General features: G+C 32.6%; 1 protein-coding gene across 3 annotated transcripts in view; it reads left to right on the top strand.

The window, feature by feature from the left end:
* Nucleotides 1-18,873, top strand: part of Pof1b (premature ovarian failure, 1B) — an 86,797-nt gene that overhangs the window by 57,347 nt on the left and 10,577 nt on the right. For all 3 annotated transcript variants that reach the window (XM_013507536.1, XM_013507535.1, XM_005410090.2), the window contains 8 exons: nucleotides 389-519; nucleotides 4,527-4,554; nucleotides 5,723-5,797; nucleotides 14,339-14,431; nucleotides 15,257-15,370; nucleotides 16,160-16,312; nucleotides 16,649-16,768; nucleotides 18,334-18,462. In XM_013507536.1, coding sequence (XP_013362990.1) covers nucleotides 389-519; nucleotides 4,527-4,554; nucleotides 5,723-5,797; nucleotides 14,339-14,431; nucleotides 15,257-15,370; nucleotides 16,160-16,312; nucleotides 16,649-16,768; nucleotides 18,334-18,462 — 843 coding nt within the window. The remainder of the gene's footprint in view (nucleotides 1-388; nucleotides 520-4,526; nucleotides 4,555-5,722; nucleotides 5,798-14,338; nucleotides 14,432-15,256; nucleotides 15,371-16,159; nucleotides 16,313-16,648; nucleotides 16,769-18,333; nucleotides 18,463-18,873) is intronic.

Below are 18,873 nucleotides of genomic sequence, written 5' to 3'. Positions count from 1 at the left end.
CATGATTCAAATAATTCACGTTTTCTTTCTCCACAGGAGGCAAGTGAGAAAGCCATCTGGTGATGATAGGAAATTCAGAGATTTTTATTTATGTATTTTACTGTTTTATTTAAATACCTATATTTGGGATTTTTATTAATAAAGTTTTTCAGTCATTACATTACATAGTGTTTAATGGAAGTGAAAATCCTATTATAATGCTATTCATTTCAATTCTTGACATTTTGAAAAATATATAAACATATTATTCATACACAAAGACAGTTTAGTAGCTTGTTTCATGTGATGATTTTAATAGGTAATTTTACTTTTCTTATTTAAAACCAAAATATCTATGAACTTAGAAAAACTTAACATTCTTCATAATTGTGATTGATATTTGTTTCAGGTTATAATTCAGGATGATGGCCCTGAAAAATTGGATCCCAAGTATTTTGGAGAGTTGCTTGCAGATCTAAGTCGTAAGAATACTGATCTGTATCACTGCTTATTAGAACATTTGCAGAGAATTGGAGGAAGGTACTGTAAACATGTATTTTCCCTCAGTGTTGTAGCTATCAAATATTTTATTATGTTCTTATACTTTTTAGATTTTTTAAAGTGAATTTTTAGAAGAAATCCAGTACTTTTAATGGTGCAACTATATGAGTAAAGCTGAACAGATGTAAGAGTTAAGAATGTTTATGAAAATCATTAGACAAAGGTCACACTAACCCTTTTGTGATCAGCAGACAATCTTGTGTATGTTTTTGTAAGTACGGGGAAGGCAAATCAGCCTCGAGCAAACTAAAAAAATGCATGAGCATGTAAAAAAGGCAAAATACTACAACTGCTCATAGGAATGGAGAAAAGCGAACACTCACACACTGTTGATGAGAATGTAAATTACTAGAGCAATTATGGAAACCAGTATAGACGTTTCTCAAAGAATAAAAATTGAACAAATATATAACACAGCATACCAATCCTGGGTATATATATCCAAAGGAAATGAAATTAGTGTATCAAAGAGACATATGTACTCATTTTCATTGCAGGAATTTTTATAATAGCCAAAAATGGAAACATTCTAGGTGTCTATTAACTGATAAATATTTAAAAATTGGATACATGTAAAGAATGAAATACCATTCAACCATAAAAATGAAATCTAGCCATGGCAACATGGATAGACCTGGAGATCATTATGTTAAGTGAAATAAGCCAGACACAGAAAGACAAGTACCACATGATCTCGCTCATATGTGGAATCTAAAAATGCTTATCTTATAGAAACAGAGTAGAATAATAGTTACCAAAGGACAAGGATACTAGCGCAGTCGGGATAGAAAAATGTTAACCAGTGGGTACTAAGATACAGTTAGACAGGAACAAGAAATTCTAATGTATTATTGCACAGTGAGATGACCACAGACAGCAATATACTGTATATTTCAAAGAAATGTAACAAAGGCTTTTGAAAGTTCTCAGCACAAAGTATGTGTTGAGGAGATAAATATGTTTACTCTTACTTAAATATTATACAGTATTTAATGCACAGATACATACATCAAGATATTCCACGATATCCCATAAATATGTGCAATTTTAAGTGTCAATTAAAAACACACATGGTATACTGTGACTTGTTTTAAGATACTACATTTATGATATAAGATATAGTCCGATGGCCAACTCACCACTGTTTATCTTTTACTTATATGTGCTTAAGCTGGTATTTATTATATACTTAATGTGGTATACATTATGAATAAACTTTGTGTATTATATTAATTTCATGTATTATATATTTACTACATATGCATTATTAATTAGCATTTATAAATAAACATATAAATGTTATATAATATCATAAAGAATATCTAATTATGCATAGATATATAATATGGATAGATGGAACTAGAACCTACACTCTGGGCACCTTTATTGCTTAGGCAAATCACTTAACTTTTCAATAATATGTAATGTCAGGCAAACTGTTTAAGATGGTGAAGACAAATTTAAAGAACTACTAATTATTTACATCATTAAATTTGAAAATGATACAGGGTTAGGACCGATTTTGTATTGTTTAAAATTTGCTTCAGAATACTTAATGTTCATTTAAAGAATAGAACAGGATACTATTTGTATTTTGTAGTGCCCAAGATTTCAGAGAATATGATCTTGTTAAAGCAGCTCCTCAATAAGTTTTATATAACTACACTTAAATATATTCTAATTTTTTGTATTGTACTTATTAGAAGAAAGAATACCTGTGGAAGGGAACTTAAATTATTTCATAATTAATAAACACTCTAAAGTCTTATAAAATTTTGGTGCTTAAGAGTTCTCATTTGTCAGAGGGTTGTCAATTTCTTTCTCCTTGTTGCTCTCCCTCCCCTCAATCTCTCTCTCCTATCTTTTGTTTTTTTTTCCTCATTTCAGTTCTTCCTTTCCAGAAAGTAACATATAGTGAGTCACTACATTTTTTTGCCCAGTGATGACCTTGCCACAATCCCCAATGCTAAATGCGGATCTTCGTCCCACTAACCTTTCCACCATCCTGTTCTGCTCTCTTTCTTCCACTTTCTTCCTTGCTTTGGTTTCCACTCACCTCTTTCCCAGATGCAATTCAACAATGACTGGGCTGCAAGGTCAGAATTAGGGAAGGTTGTCTCATGGAACAATTCTGATTACTGTCTAAAATTCTAATATTAAACATTGTTTATTGCTCCTTGTTTTATTTATTGTTTTATATTCTTATTTACACACAGAAGCAGATGGCTAGGATCTTGCATACTAAATTGACATTGAAATTGGGAGGAAGAAATATTAGTACTTTTAAACACAAAATTATCTATTGACACTATCCTAAATTCTACTAATAATGCAAGACTACTGAGGCTGCATTGTGATTCATGTTTTTAACTTGCTTTAGCTTCAAATATATACATATAATTATTTCAATAAAGCATAAAAAATAGCAGGTATTTTATTTTTACTAGACCTCCCTAAAATTTCTATTTTGAGTAACAAAGAACATACTACATACATACATACATGCAAGCAATTGGACCTATATAGCCATGTCTTTGACAAATGGAAATTTCAGTTCTTTTTTCCACACTAGCTTGCCTATTTTTATCAATATATCCAAGAGCTTTTGTGTAATGAGCAACTCACTTATCTCTGTAAGCAATATAATACTTATAAACAATTATTTAAAAAGTAAATTTAGGTGCTAATGTGCTAAAATATCTTATTGCACTTGGTGTTTTTCTGTAATCCCAGTACTCGGGAGGGTGAGGCAGGAAGACAGCCATGAAACTGACTAGCTTGGGATACATAGTGAGTTCAAGGCCACCCTGGACTACAAAGGAAATCCCTGTCTCAAAAAAATAAAACAGGGGCTGGGGATTTAGCTCGGCGGCAAAAGCGCCTGCCTGGCAAGCGCAAGGTCGTGAGTCCGGTTCCCGGTACCGGAGAAAAACCAAACCAAACAAAACAAAACAAAACAAAACAAAAAAAACCAACAAAAAAAGTCTTACTTTAAAGTAATCTGGTTCTGTTAGAACAGGTGCACAGTTTTTCTTTTGTTTGTTTGAGAAGCATATTCACCATATATATTTTGGCCCAATTTTTCCACTAAGTGTAGAGATAGTGGGTAGGTTAAAATAAAAGACTCTCTGTTGCCTCTGACAATACTTATGGTGTCTTTTCCCATTTTCACCATTCCAAAAGGAGTAGCTTCCAGTCTGGTATGACCTCTAATAATTCTAAGGCATTTGGCTACATTTAACATGGCTCCCTGAAGGGCCTGTAAATCCTCAGAGCCAAGCACTCATTTTGATGCCAGAAATTATATTATCCAACTAGAATTTGGGTCATTTTGCTTAAAGCCTTGCCTTATTTAAAGATTCAAATATGCTCCAGGCTTCTTCACTGCCATAGTGTACACTGAATGAGTTAATCTTAACCTACACGTGTAGATTGTTAATAAACAGAATGTAGATAACTTGAAAATATAGTAGAGAAAAGTTGGAATCAACACCAAATGAGAGTAACACAAGGGGAAAAAAATGAGGTAGAAATAGAAAGACTATTTTTATTTCATTTACCCAGGTAGTATTTATTGCTAAGCACTGAGGACTTCTACATCTAGCCTCAAATGGACTTTTGGCAGTAGGTATACTAAGCAATTCTGTATCATTTGTTATTTTGCTGTTTTAATGTTGTTCTTTTCTTTTTCTTTTTTTTTCTTTTTGGTACCGGGAATCGAACTCACAACCTCGTGCTTGCTGGGCAGGTGCTGTGCTGCTGAGCTACATCCCCAGCCCATGCTGTTCATTTTTAATAGGCCAACTAATGCAGAGAATTTTTTAAGTCAAACTAACTAAAAGTGCCATTTTATGTAGCATTTTTATTTGGGATTATAAATTTAATTATTATTGTGATACATCAAAAATATAAAATTAACAGCATCATATGTACGTATGATCAGTTAATGAATTTTCCTAAGATAGTCTCTTTTGTTATTCTTACAGCAAACAGGAATTTGAGTCTACTGATACAGTAAGTACAAAATATTTAAAATCAAGTATAGTCGATTTTTAATGTTTAACTAATAATATCATTTCAATTTAGTACATTTATTAGACTGAAAACACAGATTGGTGAAAAAAATAATTATTATTTTGCCTTTTGAATAATATAACCATCATTTAAATTTTTGTAGTGGCTATAAAAAGCCATTCACAAAGAATGTTTTATCAGCTGGCACTTTAGGATTCAATTTTAGCAGAACATTTAAATTTTCCTTGATTACATATTCTCTGCTTTAGAAAACTGAAATCTACGCAATCAACTAAATAAAGAGCAAATTTAGTTTTAATATGCTTCAAAACCTTGTTTGTGCCAGAAACTTGAAATAAATACTTTTTACATATGCAATTTTTAAATAATTTCTTTAATGGGATAAGTAATTGAGAAAACTGATTTCAATGCAAAAAATCACAATCATATCTTTTGTGTTAATTTTTAATCTCAATTTCAATGTGTGTTGATACACTGCATTAATTATAATAATTCAGTAAACCCAAATTACATTTGAAAAGCATTCATTTCGACTTCTCACTTAAAATTACTTGAAACTTACCAACATTGATATGATAATATAATCCTTCAAAAACCATGACAGTTCTTTGTAAATTATTAATAAACTCTCTAATATCTTAATTTTATTTCTTAACATTTGCATTATTTAAAATTCAGCTTCTAAAATATCATATCTATCGTGTAAAAAAACTTCTAGTTATTGAGATTGAGATATACAATGAATGATATATTTAATGGAATTTAATAGACTATCTTAAAACTTGCCTTTTTTTCAGTTCTGGGGACTGAATCTGGACCTTGTGCATGCTCGGCAAGCAAGCATTCTATGATCCAGCGACATCCCTACCTAATCTTACATTGCTTTCTTAAAATCATAATGAAACATTTGATTGGTTTCCTGAAGTATTTTCCAAGAAAAAACTGGAATTTAGGGCTCCTTCCATGTGTATATAATGCAATCAATTTCTTAAAAATAAGAATAAGGATGTTGCTAGCAACTACTCCTCAACAACTTACTCTAAATATCCTTTAAAAATATGCCTCATTATGTAAAGTCATGTGGATGGATGACCCTAAGATTATGTACATTAATGTGTTCAATGGCTAAGCCTCTCTTTCCTTGCAGTCAGAAGACATTGAAGAACTAATTCCTAAAGGATTGTCAGAGTTTACAAAACAGCAAATTCGCTATATTCTGCAGGTGAGATCAACATTAACAAAATATAATATATTTAGTTGATTGTGTAGATTTCAGTTTTCTAAAGCAGAGAATACGTAATTGAGAAAAAAATGTCCCAAATAAAAAAAAATAATGTTTCACAAGGCTTAATTATACTTTAATTGCATTATAGTTTAGTCAGGGCATCATAAACTAGTACTGAATGATTAAAATTCAGGAAGTCATACTAGAAATGTTACCCTCTGCTGTCAAATATCCTTATTGACTCTTCAATGCTTTAATACTGTTTGGCCCTAACTCATGATCTTTGCTATTCTCTATTTCATTCCAAACTCTACACAGTACTATCCCACACCCACACTGGTGATGAGATAGAACGGGCAAAAATGCCTTGCTTTTCCTAAGTTGTAGAAGGCTAGAGACCAGTGGAATAGAAACTTTTCCCATGAAGAAGGGAGAAACAATAAATCAAGACAGCTACCTAGGAAATAGGACTAAAAAGGAGAGTATATATATTTGCAAGAAAACATTCTAAAAATAATTAAATTTTATTTGGTAAGGCCAATGTCTAAGTTTGATATTTGTCCTTAGACATTTGTTAATCATCCAAGTATGACCATGATGATGTATTTTTCAAACTTAAATACTTTTAGAGGAATATGGCATTATAAAGAGATGGTAGTACGGGAAACATATGCTTCTTAAAACTTGAATCTTAGAAGCACCCTAGGTATTTTATCTAACAGGGGGATGCCCATCCAAAATGTATTCAAAGGTTCTTTCTTTGAACAACACTTTCTGAGAATTTTTACATGTAAATTCATGAAAGCCTTTGATTTGTAGTTTTGTTATTTTTTAAAATCAGAGTAGTACTAACTTTATAAAGAGAATTGGGGAGTTTTTCTACCTTTTCAATTTTCCAGAAAAGACTTTGAATATACTATTAATTTTAAGTTAAACATTTGATAGAATTTTCCAGTCTGGAGATTGGTTTCTTGGGAAGTTTTTGAAACTCCAAGTTCAAGTCCTGCATAGTTTTGAGGCCATTTAAAGGGTCTGTTTCATACTGTGTGGCCTGTGGTAACTTGTTTCTTTCAAAACAATTGTCTATTAAAGAAGTTGAAAAGCCTGTGATATGTGCATGTGTCTACTTGTTCATAGCATTCCCGTATTATCTTTTGGTGACTGCAATACATGTTGCGAATCTCTGTTTTAATTTGTGGTACTAATAGTTTATGTCTTCTTTTCTTCAGTCCTATTAGAGGTTTATCAATTCTAATAAATTTTTTCAAGGAAGCAGATTTCAGTATCATTGGTCTTCCCTATCACTTTTTTTTTTGCACTTTCACTGATTTCTGTTTTCAAATTCCTAAAAATAATAGATTTTTATGACCTCAACATGTGAAATGATGTTCCTTTCCTTCCTTTGCTTGCTTTCGTTTCACTTTGTTTTTCTTCATCAAGTTGCTTGACACAGGAACTTGAATTATTGCCTTAAAATGATTCTTGTTTTCCAATATAAACAATTAGTGCTATAAACATCCCTCCTTGCAGAACTTTAGCAGTGTCTTGCAGATTTTGTTTTTTTGTTTTCGTTTTATTTCAGTTCTGTGTATTTTTATTTTCCTTCAGATTTCTGAATTCATTTATGGATTTTTTAAAAGTTTATGGTTTTTTGAACTTGTTTATGGATATTCCTTTTGCTTTTAGTTATTGATTTTTAGTTTGATAGCATTATGGTCAAAGAACATACTCTGAGCTCAAATCCTTTAAAATGGTTAATAAGGATATGGTATACCTAGATATATGTGCTGGGGCACTTGTAAACCATGTGTGCTCTGTTGGATGGAGTATTTTGAAGATATTGATTAGATTATGTGGTTTTGGTGTTGTTGAGTTTTTCGATATCCTTGTTTTTTCTTGAGGCATTGTACTTTTTATTTGTTTCATGTCAGTTTGTAATTTCTTGATGAAGCATTATATAGTGGTTGCTTAAAACACTTGACAGATAATTCTAACATTTCTGTTATTCTGATATTGCCATTTCTTTGATTTTTGAATAAAGATTTTTTTATGCTGAGAATAAAGAATGTTTTTCTATTGAAAGGAAGGTATTATTTGTGTTATGACATTCTGGGTATTGTTGTTTTTAAAAATTTTTATTAGTATATGTCTGTGATGCCTAAAAAGTACATTCATTATAGTGAATTAGTCCATATATATTATCACATCCTGATCCACTTTCTTCCCCTTTCCCATCTCCCCCAGCTCCAGATCCTCTTCCTATCTCCACGAAATCTATTTCCATTTTGCCTGTCATCTTTTGTGCTCTTTAAATTATGTATACTTTGGATTTTTTCAAATAGAAAACCTACAATATTTAACCTCCTCTGCATGGTTTATTTCACTTAGCATTATGAATTTAAGATTCATGTTTTCCTAAAATTCACTCAAAAGTTGTACTTTTTGTGGCTGAGTAGTAATCTATTGTGTATATATACCACATTTCTTTTTCCATTTGTGTGTTAATGGACATACAGGCCATTTTCCAATTTAGCTACTATGAGTTGTGCTGCTATAAACATGAGTGGGCATATGTCATTATAATATGATCTCTTTAACTCTTTTGGGAATACATTCAGAAGAGCTATAGCTAGGTTGAAAGAGATTTATATTTTTCATTTTTTGAGAAATCTACGTACTGATGTCCACAGTGGTTGTACTAGTTTACATTCCCACTAGCAATGTAACAGGGTTCCTTTTTACCCACAACAACACCGACATTTCTTGTTTTTTGATTTCTTGATAATAGCCATTCTTTCTATAGTAAGAATCTCAGTGATGTTTAGATTTGCATTTCTCTAATAGTAAAAGATGCTGAACATTTTTTCACATACCTATTGGCTATTTGTACTTCTCTGGGAAGTGTCCATTCATTTCAGTGACTCACTTTTAGATTGGGTCTTTTATTATTTAGGTTCCATTTTTTATTTCTATGTATATTCTAGATATTAGTTCTCTGTCTCAGGAGCAGCTGGAAAAGTTCCTTTCCCATTATGTAGGTTATCTCTTCACTGTTAGTTGTTTTCTCTAGATAGTATAATAACTTCTAATTTGATATAACCTCGTTTGTTGATTCTTGATGTTATTTTTCTACATTTGGGTTTCTGTTCAGAAAAATCCTTGCCTAAGCCTATGTCTTCAAGAGTTTTACCTATTTTTTTCCTAGCAGACTTAGTGTTTCTGTTCATATATCTAGATCGTTCATTCATTTTTATTTCATTTTAGTACAAAGTAAGAGATATGGGTCAAGATTTATTTTTCTGTACAGAGATAACCAATTTTCTTACTGTATTTCCCCAAAATAATTTTTGCACCAAAAGATACAATAGGGCATGTTTTCAGAGGATGTGTTACTTTTTCATAAACAATAATCTACATTTAACATGTACAACAATCTACATTTATTCATTTATTCATGTACAAAAATATACACTTATTTAAATACAGTCATGTCATATTCTGGAAAATTGTCATAACTCTCCAAACCTCAAATTCTGGCCTGAATTACTTGCAACTCCATTTCCTGTAGAGCCATTGACCCAAACCCCTCCTGTCCAGGTAGAGTGCTGTCCTTGTAGCCGGTCATAGTGAGCACTTTGTGTCCATGTAGCCTAGTCATAGTACACTGGAAACACAGCTGTCAGTGATTTTTTCCCCTGAAATCTTCACTCAAGACACAACCTCTTGGAAGCTAGGCTTCACAGAGTTTCCATTAAATCAAGCATTAATTGAAGATTTATGAGACAGGAGTAGTGATAAAAATGATGAAAAATAAGAATGATAGTCCATACAAAAGGAACAAAAAATTGTATGCAGAACCTTCAGAAAATGTTTATTTCACATGATTGCATTAAGTACATCCATTATAACACACAATGTGTTGAATTGTGACGATTCATACTAGACAAAACGATGTCCATTCCTTACCAAGTGTGCATGTTATTCATGTGTTGTGTCCGTATTCTGACTGGTCATTTGACAATAAGCCTCAAGTTCATCTGTTTACATAGGAGTTCACTTCTTGCCCAAAGGTACCCCCTTGGATATTTGCAAATTGTAATTTATATTATCATTTATTTATTTTAAGTATTAGTGTCAATAATATTTATTCACATTTAATTATATATAAATATTATTATTTTACAGTTCAGTGCTTCAATCATGTGCTGCAACAGACATACTAAATGCGTCTGTTTGGCTGACAATAAATGGAGCTTATTTTGTGGATAGGGTTTAAATTACAAACATCCTGAACAAACATGCTAGGGATTATTTTTCAGTTAGGTCTTATTTGCAGGAAAATACAGTAGAACAATTTGTTAAAGAGGCTATCTTTTCTCTGTTGTGTATTTTTAGAACCTTTTGAAAAATAAGATGCTTCTTCAGTTATATTCCATTGATAAACATGTCTGTTTTTTGTGCCAGTACTGTTATTTTTATCATTGTAGCTTTGTTTTATAACTTGAAATCAGGATTGTGATGTGTTATGGTTTGTGTCTAAATGTCCCCCCACAAAGCCTCATGTACTTTTTTTATCTTTTGGAGACGGGGTCTTACTATGCATTTCAGGCTGGCCTTGGACTTACTTTGTAGCCCAGGCTGGTCTCGAACACACTTTGGTCCTCCTGCCTCAGCCTCCTGCCTCAGACTCCCGAGTGCTGGGATTACAGGTGTGCACCACCATGCCCAGCTCTCATGCACTTTTAGATGAGGCTTTTTCAGAGGTTTATGATTGATTCATGGTTCAATGCTGTTATTAAGGGTGCTGGGATTAAGGGTGGGTGATTGCTAGATCAGTCTATTGATTAGGTTCGTACTGCCCTAATCCCAGCGGTCTGGATAAGACAAAAAGGGCACAAAGAGGATTGTTTTCCCCTCCTCTCTTGATGCTGTGGGTGTCTTCTGCCAGCATTAACTGTTACGCCTGTGCCATGTGCTACCCTGCCTTGGAGCTAGCCAATTATGGACTGAAACCTCTACAGACTGTGAGCTAAAAAAAGCCTGTTCCCTCTTTAACTTTGGGTGTCGGGTATTTTGTCCTAGCAATGAGAAAAGTAATTAAGACATGATGACATTTATTTTTCTGTTACTGGTCAGGATTACTTTGGCTGTTCTTGTTCTCTTCTGGTTCCACATAAATTTTAGGATTTTTTTTCTACTTCTATGAAAAATGCTGTTGAGTTTTTTAGAGTTACAAATCTATATATTGTTTTTGTAATATGGCCATTTTGATAATAGTGGTTTTGCCTATACAGGAAAAGGGATATTCTTTCCTTTTTCTGATGTCCTCGTCAATCTCAGACAACTATAGTTTTCCATATATAGGTACTTTATCTCCTTGGTTAGGTTAATTTCTAGGTATTTATTAAGTATCTGGTGAGTCTGTTCAGTGGTGTGGTTTAACTCTGATATTTCTTTGATGAATTTTTTGGTCTCATTGACCCATCTATTTCTGAGAATGGGGTATTGATGTCCCCTATTTTGGTTGTCTTGGTGTCTATGAATCCTTTTATGTCTGATAGTTTTTGTTTAATTAAGTTTCGTGTGCCAGCATTCTGTGATTACACATTTATCATTGGTATCTCTTCCTCTTGAATTGTTCCTTTGTCAGGATGTGATGGCCATCTTTGCCACTTTTGATCAGTTTGGCTTGAAGTCCCTTGTGCTGGAAAATAAGATAGCTATGCTTATCTGTTTTGGTGAGCCAGTTGCATGGAGTATCATCTTCTATTTTTTCATTTTCAGTCTATGTGCTTATCTTTGGGTGAGATGTGCCTTTTGCAGGCAACATATGGCTGGATTTTGTTTTTTGATTCAATCTGCCAGCCTGTATCTTTTGATTAGGGAGTTAAGGCCAATGACATTGAGAGTCATTTTTGTAAGGTATTTATTAAATCTTGTCATTACATTATTTTCCCAGTGCTGCTCACTTTACTTTTTTCTTTTTCTTTAACTACTCTCTCCATTAGATGTATATTTTCCTTTAGGCTCTTTGCAGCTGCCCACATTGCTGTCTTTTTCTAGGATACCTATATTTTCTGTGATGCTAGTATAGTGGTCATGCATTTCTTTGGGTGCTCTTTGTCATGGAGTCTTTACTTCTCCACTAATTTTGAAGGGTAGTTTTGCAGGATACAGAAGTCTTTTGACTATTGCTTTCTTTTAGGCCTCAAAACTTTGTTCTAAGCCCTTCTGGCATCTAAGATTTGCCCTTAGGATTTTGTTGTTTTTATAACAGGTTTGCATTTATAGGTTTCTTGCTCTTTTCCTGTAATACCTTCAAATTTTGTTTCTGTTGAATTTATGGAATTTTTATTATGATTGTGTTGTGGACAGTTCCTTTCCTAGTGGTGGTTATCTGGGGTCTACATGTCTCTTATACTTGAATATTGAATCCTTTCCCTAGATTTGAAATTTTTTCTTCTTATTTCAGTGAATAAATTTTTATACCTTTTGAGTTGTTTTCTAATTTTGCATTTATTCTTATAATTTAGAGTTGTCCCTTTTTTCATCTAGCAGCTACTTCATTCAGCTTCCATTCTTTCTTATTGCTTTTTGGATGTCACAGAGTACGAGATCTACTGTACCAACCTTGTCGTCTTGTCGCAAGTTCTTAACACTGTTTCCTCACCTTGGCCAAACTGTGCTACCCATGCTTTCCATTGAACTTTTTACATTCTGATTTTCTGCTTGATTTCTTTTCACAATTTCTAATTACTTACCAAAATGTTCATTCATATTTTGTATTATTTTGTTTAACTCAGTCAACTTATTGTCTGTTTCTGCTTTAAGCTCACAGAATGTTTTATTAGCTTATTTCTCTGTTAATTTAAACCATCTTATGAATTTGCATGAATGTTTCTTCTTTAAGCTCTCAAAATATTTTGACCATTCGGCTTTTGAGTCCTTTGCTTGTAACAACTTCTACTTCCTTCTATTCTTGGGGAGTTAAGTAGTTTTGGAGGCATCTTCTTACTTGAATTTTCATGTTTATATTGTTTTTATACTGCAGCTTAAAGATTGTTTTGTGTAAAAAATAACTGGCAAAACTATGGTGATCTCTTTGGTTACATTCTTTGTTTTGTTTTTTGTTTTGTCTTTTTGAGACAGGGTCTCGCTCTGCAGTTCAGGCTGGCCTTGAGCTCACTTTGTAGCCCAGGCTGGTCTTGAACTCGCAAGGATCCTCCTGCCTCAGCCTCCCGAGTGCTGGGATTACAGGGGTGCGCCACCACGCCCGGCCTTTGGTTACATTCTTTCTCTACTGTTAGTTTTGTTTATGTTTATACTCACCTTCAACCTACTCAATGTAATATTTGAGAGTTTTCTTAGTATCCAAACTTTTGCTGTGGGTTTCATCCCCAGCAATTCTCAGAAAGAAGTAAACAAACTTCAGTAATGTTGTCAACACATAGATAAATCAGATATTGGCATAAAGTAAACACCAACTCCAAGCAAGAACTATGCCACTATTAGCAATAGAAATCAGCAATACTAACAGAGTCATGGATGAACTGAATATTCATACCATAAAGATCAATAAATACTACAACTATCCTACCCTTAACAATAGAAGAGTTCTGCAATGATAGTATAGTCGCAAAGGCATACTAAATATTGATGTATGGTAAATATCTTCTAAAAGCAATAACAATGTCACCATTAACAATAGAAAGAAATCAGCAATAATAGCATAAATGAAATAGCTAAAATTCAACATAACTTTTAATCATTGGAGTATAGTGGATATTGTCTAAAAGTTATCTGTATTACTCGGCTGCAAAACAAACAAAAAAAAATCAAGGGACTCATTATTGTGTCTTTCCTCAGTGCCAAAGGACCTAGCTGGTCCTCATTCTTTTCACCATTCTGAACCTTTTAATATTCCTTTTTTATATAATGAACAGTGCTGTTTTATACTAAGAGGACTAGGGAAAATAGTTCTCCTCCATCTTTCTATAAGTTGAAGTTGTCTTTTTAAAGTATTTTCTTTAAGAAGAATTTTCTTTAAACAAATGAGAATAAATTTCTCTCCCTCTTCTTTAGAATTAGAGATGGTTCTGTACTTCAAAGTTATACTTAATTAGTATTGTATTCTCCTTACTTTAGGCAAAACCTATACCCTTGGCTTCAAACTTAGGGAAATTCATTTTATTACTTGAAGGTTGACTGTCTCATCTGTTTTAACTTTTAAAGAAAAAAATTAAATTTTAATACAGACTTTGTGGATGGAATTCTACCTTTTGTGAAAAATGATAGTTTCCCATGGAAAAAATAATAAATCCTTTTGCCAAATATCTATGTATTATCCCTTTAGGAATATTGCTTGAATTGCTTAAACACATAATTAACTAAATACTTTGTGTTATATCAATGTTGTCCTATCACAAAGAAAATTGTAAATATTTTTCCTGGCAGGAACAAAAATAAGATTACTTTCTCTTATATTACCTATTTTCAAATGTTAGTAAAAATAAACCATCACTTATTTTTTTCCTATAGATGAGGGATATGTCTGATAAATCACTCCGGCTAATACTATCAACATTCAGTAACATAAGGGAGGAGCTTGGACACCTTCAAAATGACTTGACAGTAAGATTTATTTTGATTTCTTTCCAAATCCTTTCCAATTCTTAACTTCCTAACAGAAATGATATTCAGTGTACTTTTTAAAAATTTAATACAGATTTTGCTTACCCAGATATAGCCAACTTACTTTCTTGAAATAGTCAATTAGTATTAAAAGGGGAGAAGCTGTCCAAAGTGTAAATGAAAGAATGTTGTGTGTGCATTTATTTAGTTTACACTAAGGTAATTAATGCTTAAAGTCAGGAAGTAGCCAGCAGAATGAGAATAATCTCACTCATTGACTGGGAACTTACCCCTTTTCAGTATAGTAAAGCATACTCTGATTTTGTCATCAAACATAATTTGAAAATTTTTTTGTCTAAGAATTTAATCTTTTCTGTTTCCTACTTTATTGTTTCTGTTCTCAACAGCTAGATACATTCAGAACACTTTCCATGTGATTAACTCCTTGAGAACTTTCAAGTGACTTAGGTATTTTTTTTTTTTTTGGCTTTGATGAATATAGTTAGTCTTTAACTTGAAAATGCACTACCCACTGAAATTAACAAGGAGTATTTACAGATTAAAGAAAACATTAAAATACTTCAGAAGGTTCTGCTTCATTGCACTGAGAGTTACTCAATCCATTAAAATGTCCCTTTCAATACACATTTTTAAAATGTCATCATTTTAACCTGCATTTGGCTTAACTTTCATGAATTCTGTTTTATTAAGCACCTACAAGTGGAACAAGTGCTGTTGTAAATCTTTCAGTGTAAACAAGTCTTTGTACTATATGTCTATTGGCAAGATTTTATAATTCTAAGTGATAATAACTTCTGCTTTTAGTCACTAGAAAATGACAAGGTAAGACTGGAGAAGGACTTGGCATTCAAAGAATCTCAAATAAAAGAGTATGAAGAACTCTTGGCATCAGTGAGAGCAAATAATCGCCAGCAGCAAGTAAGTTGATGCTTTTGTTGATGATAAGCTAGATGAATAGCTTTTTGTATGTACAGTTACTGGCATATTACAGTTTAGAGATTCAATATGAAGTTAAAATATGATGGAACAATGTGCTCATATGAGAAATGACTGGCTTTAGGTATTTCAAATGACTGAATACTCTCTCAGATAAATTTACACACTCTAAATAAAAAATACACACAATCACAAGTATTTCTGTTGTTGAGTGATGACAAGAATTATATAAACACTGAAAATCTATGTTCAAGATCATATAATCTAGTAATGTGTTAACTAAAAAAGCATTTATAGATCTTAAATTGTGTATGTACCATGAACAATAAAGAAATATATGAGTTCTAATGGAGTTCTCCAGACTTTTGAGCACAGCTAATTCCTAGAAAACTGTAATGAATCTCTAAGGCTTACCTTTTTTTAACCTTCACTCTCATGACTGTCCCGAATTCTTACCTAGTTGCTAGTTGTCACATGTATAACCAGGCAATATTGGTGACTACAATATTGTCAAATAATATGAAGAATCTGAATACTAATTGAAACACTGAAAACTCAGCTGGTAATGATTGCTTTTTACTCAAGATAGTCAAGTTAGCGTAGGGGCAAAACTAATATATGGCTGATTTAACATAAAAGCTAAGATTAAAAATGTAAGAAAATGTGCATGGAAAACTATTTGCTTGATTTGACTGAACCAATTAATTAAAAGAGTACTCCCCTGCAAAAAGTGAAATGCATTTGCTTTTTGTATTTGTGTCTTCTTTACAGAAAGGACTTCAAGATTCAAGCTCAAAATGCCAGGCATTGGAAGAAAATAATCTTTCTCTTCGACATACACTATCAGATATGGAGTACAAATTAAAAGAACTGGAGTATTGTAAATGTAATTTAGAACAAGAGAATAAAAATCTTAGATTGCAGGTATTAAAAGTTTTTTTTAAATATATATGGTTGCTTCAATACTACCATTAAAATCCTAGCACTGGCACTAGTTAAAACATATATCTATATAGGTATCATCAGTCTATTTATGAATATATATATTATATTTATCTTGAAAATGGCACAGATGGCTTTCAGATGACTTCACACATGGGTCTTATACTAATATTTGAATGTTATAAAAACAGATTCTGAAAATTTCTCATTATTTTAATGTCATACTTAGTCATGTGGTTTTCATGTAATTAGTAAACCTTTTAACATGTATTTTCTTCACATCAGTACAATTACAAAAAGTTATTTTGTCTTGTGTAGGTTTCTGAGACTTGTACAGGCCCAATGTTGCAGGCTAAAATGGATGAAATTGGCAAACATTATATGGAGATGGTAAAAAACTTGAGACTAGAGAAAGACCGAGAGATCTCCAAGCTAAGGGTATGTGGATCCTACATTGTATAAGTACATAGTTCAACAAAATCATACTAGTTACAAGCTTGAAGCTACGCGAAAAAATCAACTGAAGTCATAGGAATATGCCACAGAACACTTTGTTTTAAATATATGTCACTGCTATCTATTTTAACTTAATCTCCTACAGAGTAGGAAACTAAGACATTAATTCATTGCTTTGTGTTTTTTATAAATTTACTTTGTGGGTAGGTGGAAGAGCCTTTATGATCATGCTTAAAGCATGTTTATTTGGGCAGGAGCAATATTCAAGATTATTCAGCAAAGCTAGAATTGAATTAATAAAAATCCATACTTTGAGATATGATAAAGATCAATGACTTCATCAAGCACAAGGATAAAAATATTGTTAGATCTTATGTACGTGTAACTGGTATCAAAGTCAGGGTGCTTGCAAGGATAAGTATGTAGTATTTTTTTACCTTGAAATTCTTTGTTGAATTGACTTAGTCTAACCCTTAATTTATTGATTCCTAAATGTAATTAAATATACTTAACTATTTTAGTGGACAAAATAATTGCTTTAGTCAGCGATCCCATTGCTGGATACAATATCCAACACATAGAATTTAAAAGAGAAAAGGTTTAATTTAGCTCAAAGTGTGTGGAGATTCGATCCACTGTCAGCTGACGCCAGGAGAGGAATATCATGCCAAAAAGGCATGGCAGAGCAAAGCTGCTTTGTTCTTGCTGGCTGAGGGGCACAGCAGGGGAACAACAATCAGGTGAAGGACCATATAGACCACCCAAGGCCATGCCTCCATGATCCACCCAAACACACCCCAGAGCTTGCTACACTAACTTGCTAGGTGTTTCTTAATCTAACAAATTTGCCATATCAGATGACAATGATCAAAGATTTTTCTCTCCAAATATCACTTTACAATCTTTACGAATGAATAAAAATGAAACAAAGTGTACTTTGTTTAAAAGCGTACTGATTATTCTACCAGATTTCTTCTACCGGTTTCCACTTCCATCACAACATTACTAATAGCACTCTAACCTACAAGCCATCTATGTGTACACATGTGATGAAGAGAAAATGGACAAGATTTGTAGTCAGAACACCTGTGTTAGAATTGCAGGTTTATTACTAGGTAATTCTGTGCCCTCTAACCACTGAAATTCAGTTACCTCTTGTAAATAAAGATTACAATAATGCTTATTTCACACGGATGCTATGAGTACTGAGACAAGTCGGGGAGGAGAAATAACTTGTGAACTGAAAATCACAGCAAAATATTAGTATTCAAATATTAGGAATCCAAAGTTCCTGTCTCCTTAGCTTTATTTTAATTACTGGACCACAAGATAATAGTTCCAAATAGTAAAGGCTTCTTTAAAAAATGAGAATTTCCTAACTGGGATTTCAATTCATAACATTTATAGAAGTTTATATTTATAGTTACTTTGCTTTTCATTTCATCCTTAGCTATACTGACTTCGTGGTAACCAAACCACACTGGAATTTAGTTACATTTTTTATCAGTGAAGCTTATAATAATACTTATTTCATTCTAAATCCTTAGTCGCAATTAAACCAGTACCAAAAAGATGTTTCAAGAAGAGAAGGAAGCTGTAGTGACTTCCAGTTCAAGCTACATGAACTGACAAGCTTGCTGGAAGAGAAGGATTCCCTCATAAAGCGCCAGTCAGAGGTAAAGAAAGTTAAGGGCTGGGGTGGAGAACACTAATACAACTCAGTAATGTAAGAAAAATATTTCCTGTGGACTAGAAAAACACACATACCCAAGACATTTAATTATATATGCCAGTGCATTGAAGGAGAAGATTTATATTTCAGGAGAAATAATTCAAATGAAATATGGAATTTAAGCAAAAATTAAGTGCTACTGTACTGCACTGTGAACATTTTTAAGACACTGACTTTATCTTTTACTAGTAGTAAAACTCCCCAGAATCCTGTGAGCTTCTTAATATATTACGAGCTGCTTCATCAAGGGACTGTATTATATTTCTTCCTGTATCTGCAGCATATAGCCTAGCATCTGGCATATAAGTACTAAAGAAACTACCAAAAGTGGTGGGTAATTTATTACTATTATTGA

The sequence above is a fragment of the Chinchilla lanigera genome, unplaced genomic scaffold, assembly GCF_000276665.1.
Source record: "Chinchilla lanigera isolate Chin_1 unplaced genomic scaffold, ChiLan1.0 scaffold00128, whole genome shotgun sequence".
NCBI lineage: Eukaryota > Metazoa > Chordata > Mammalia > Rodentia > Chinchillidae > Chinchilla > Chinchilla lanigera.
Note: the sequence above shows the minus strand (reverse complement) of the source record. Positions and strands in the feature narration are given on the sequence as shown.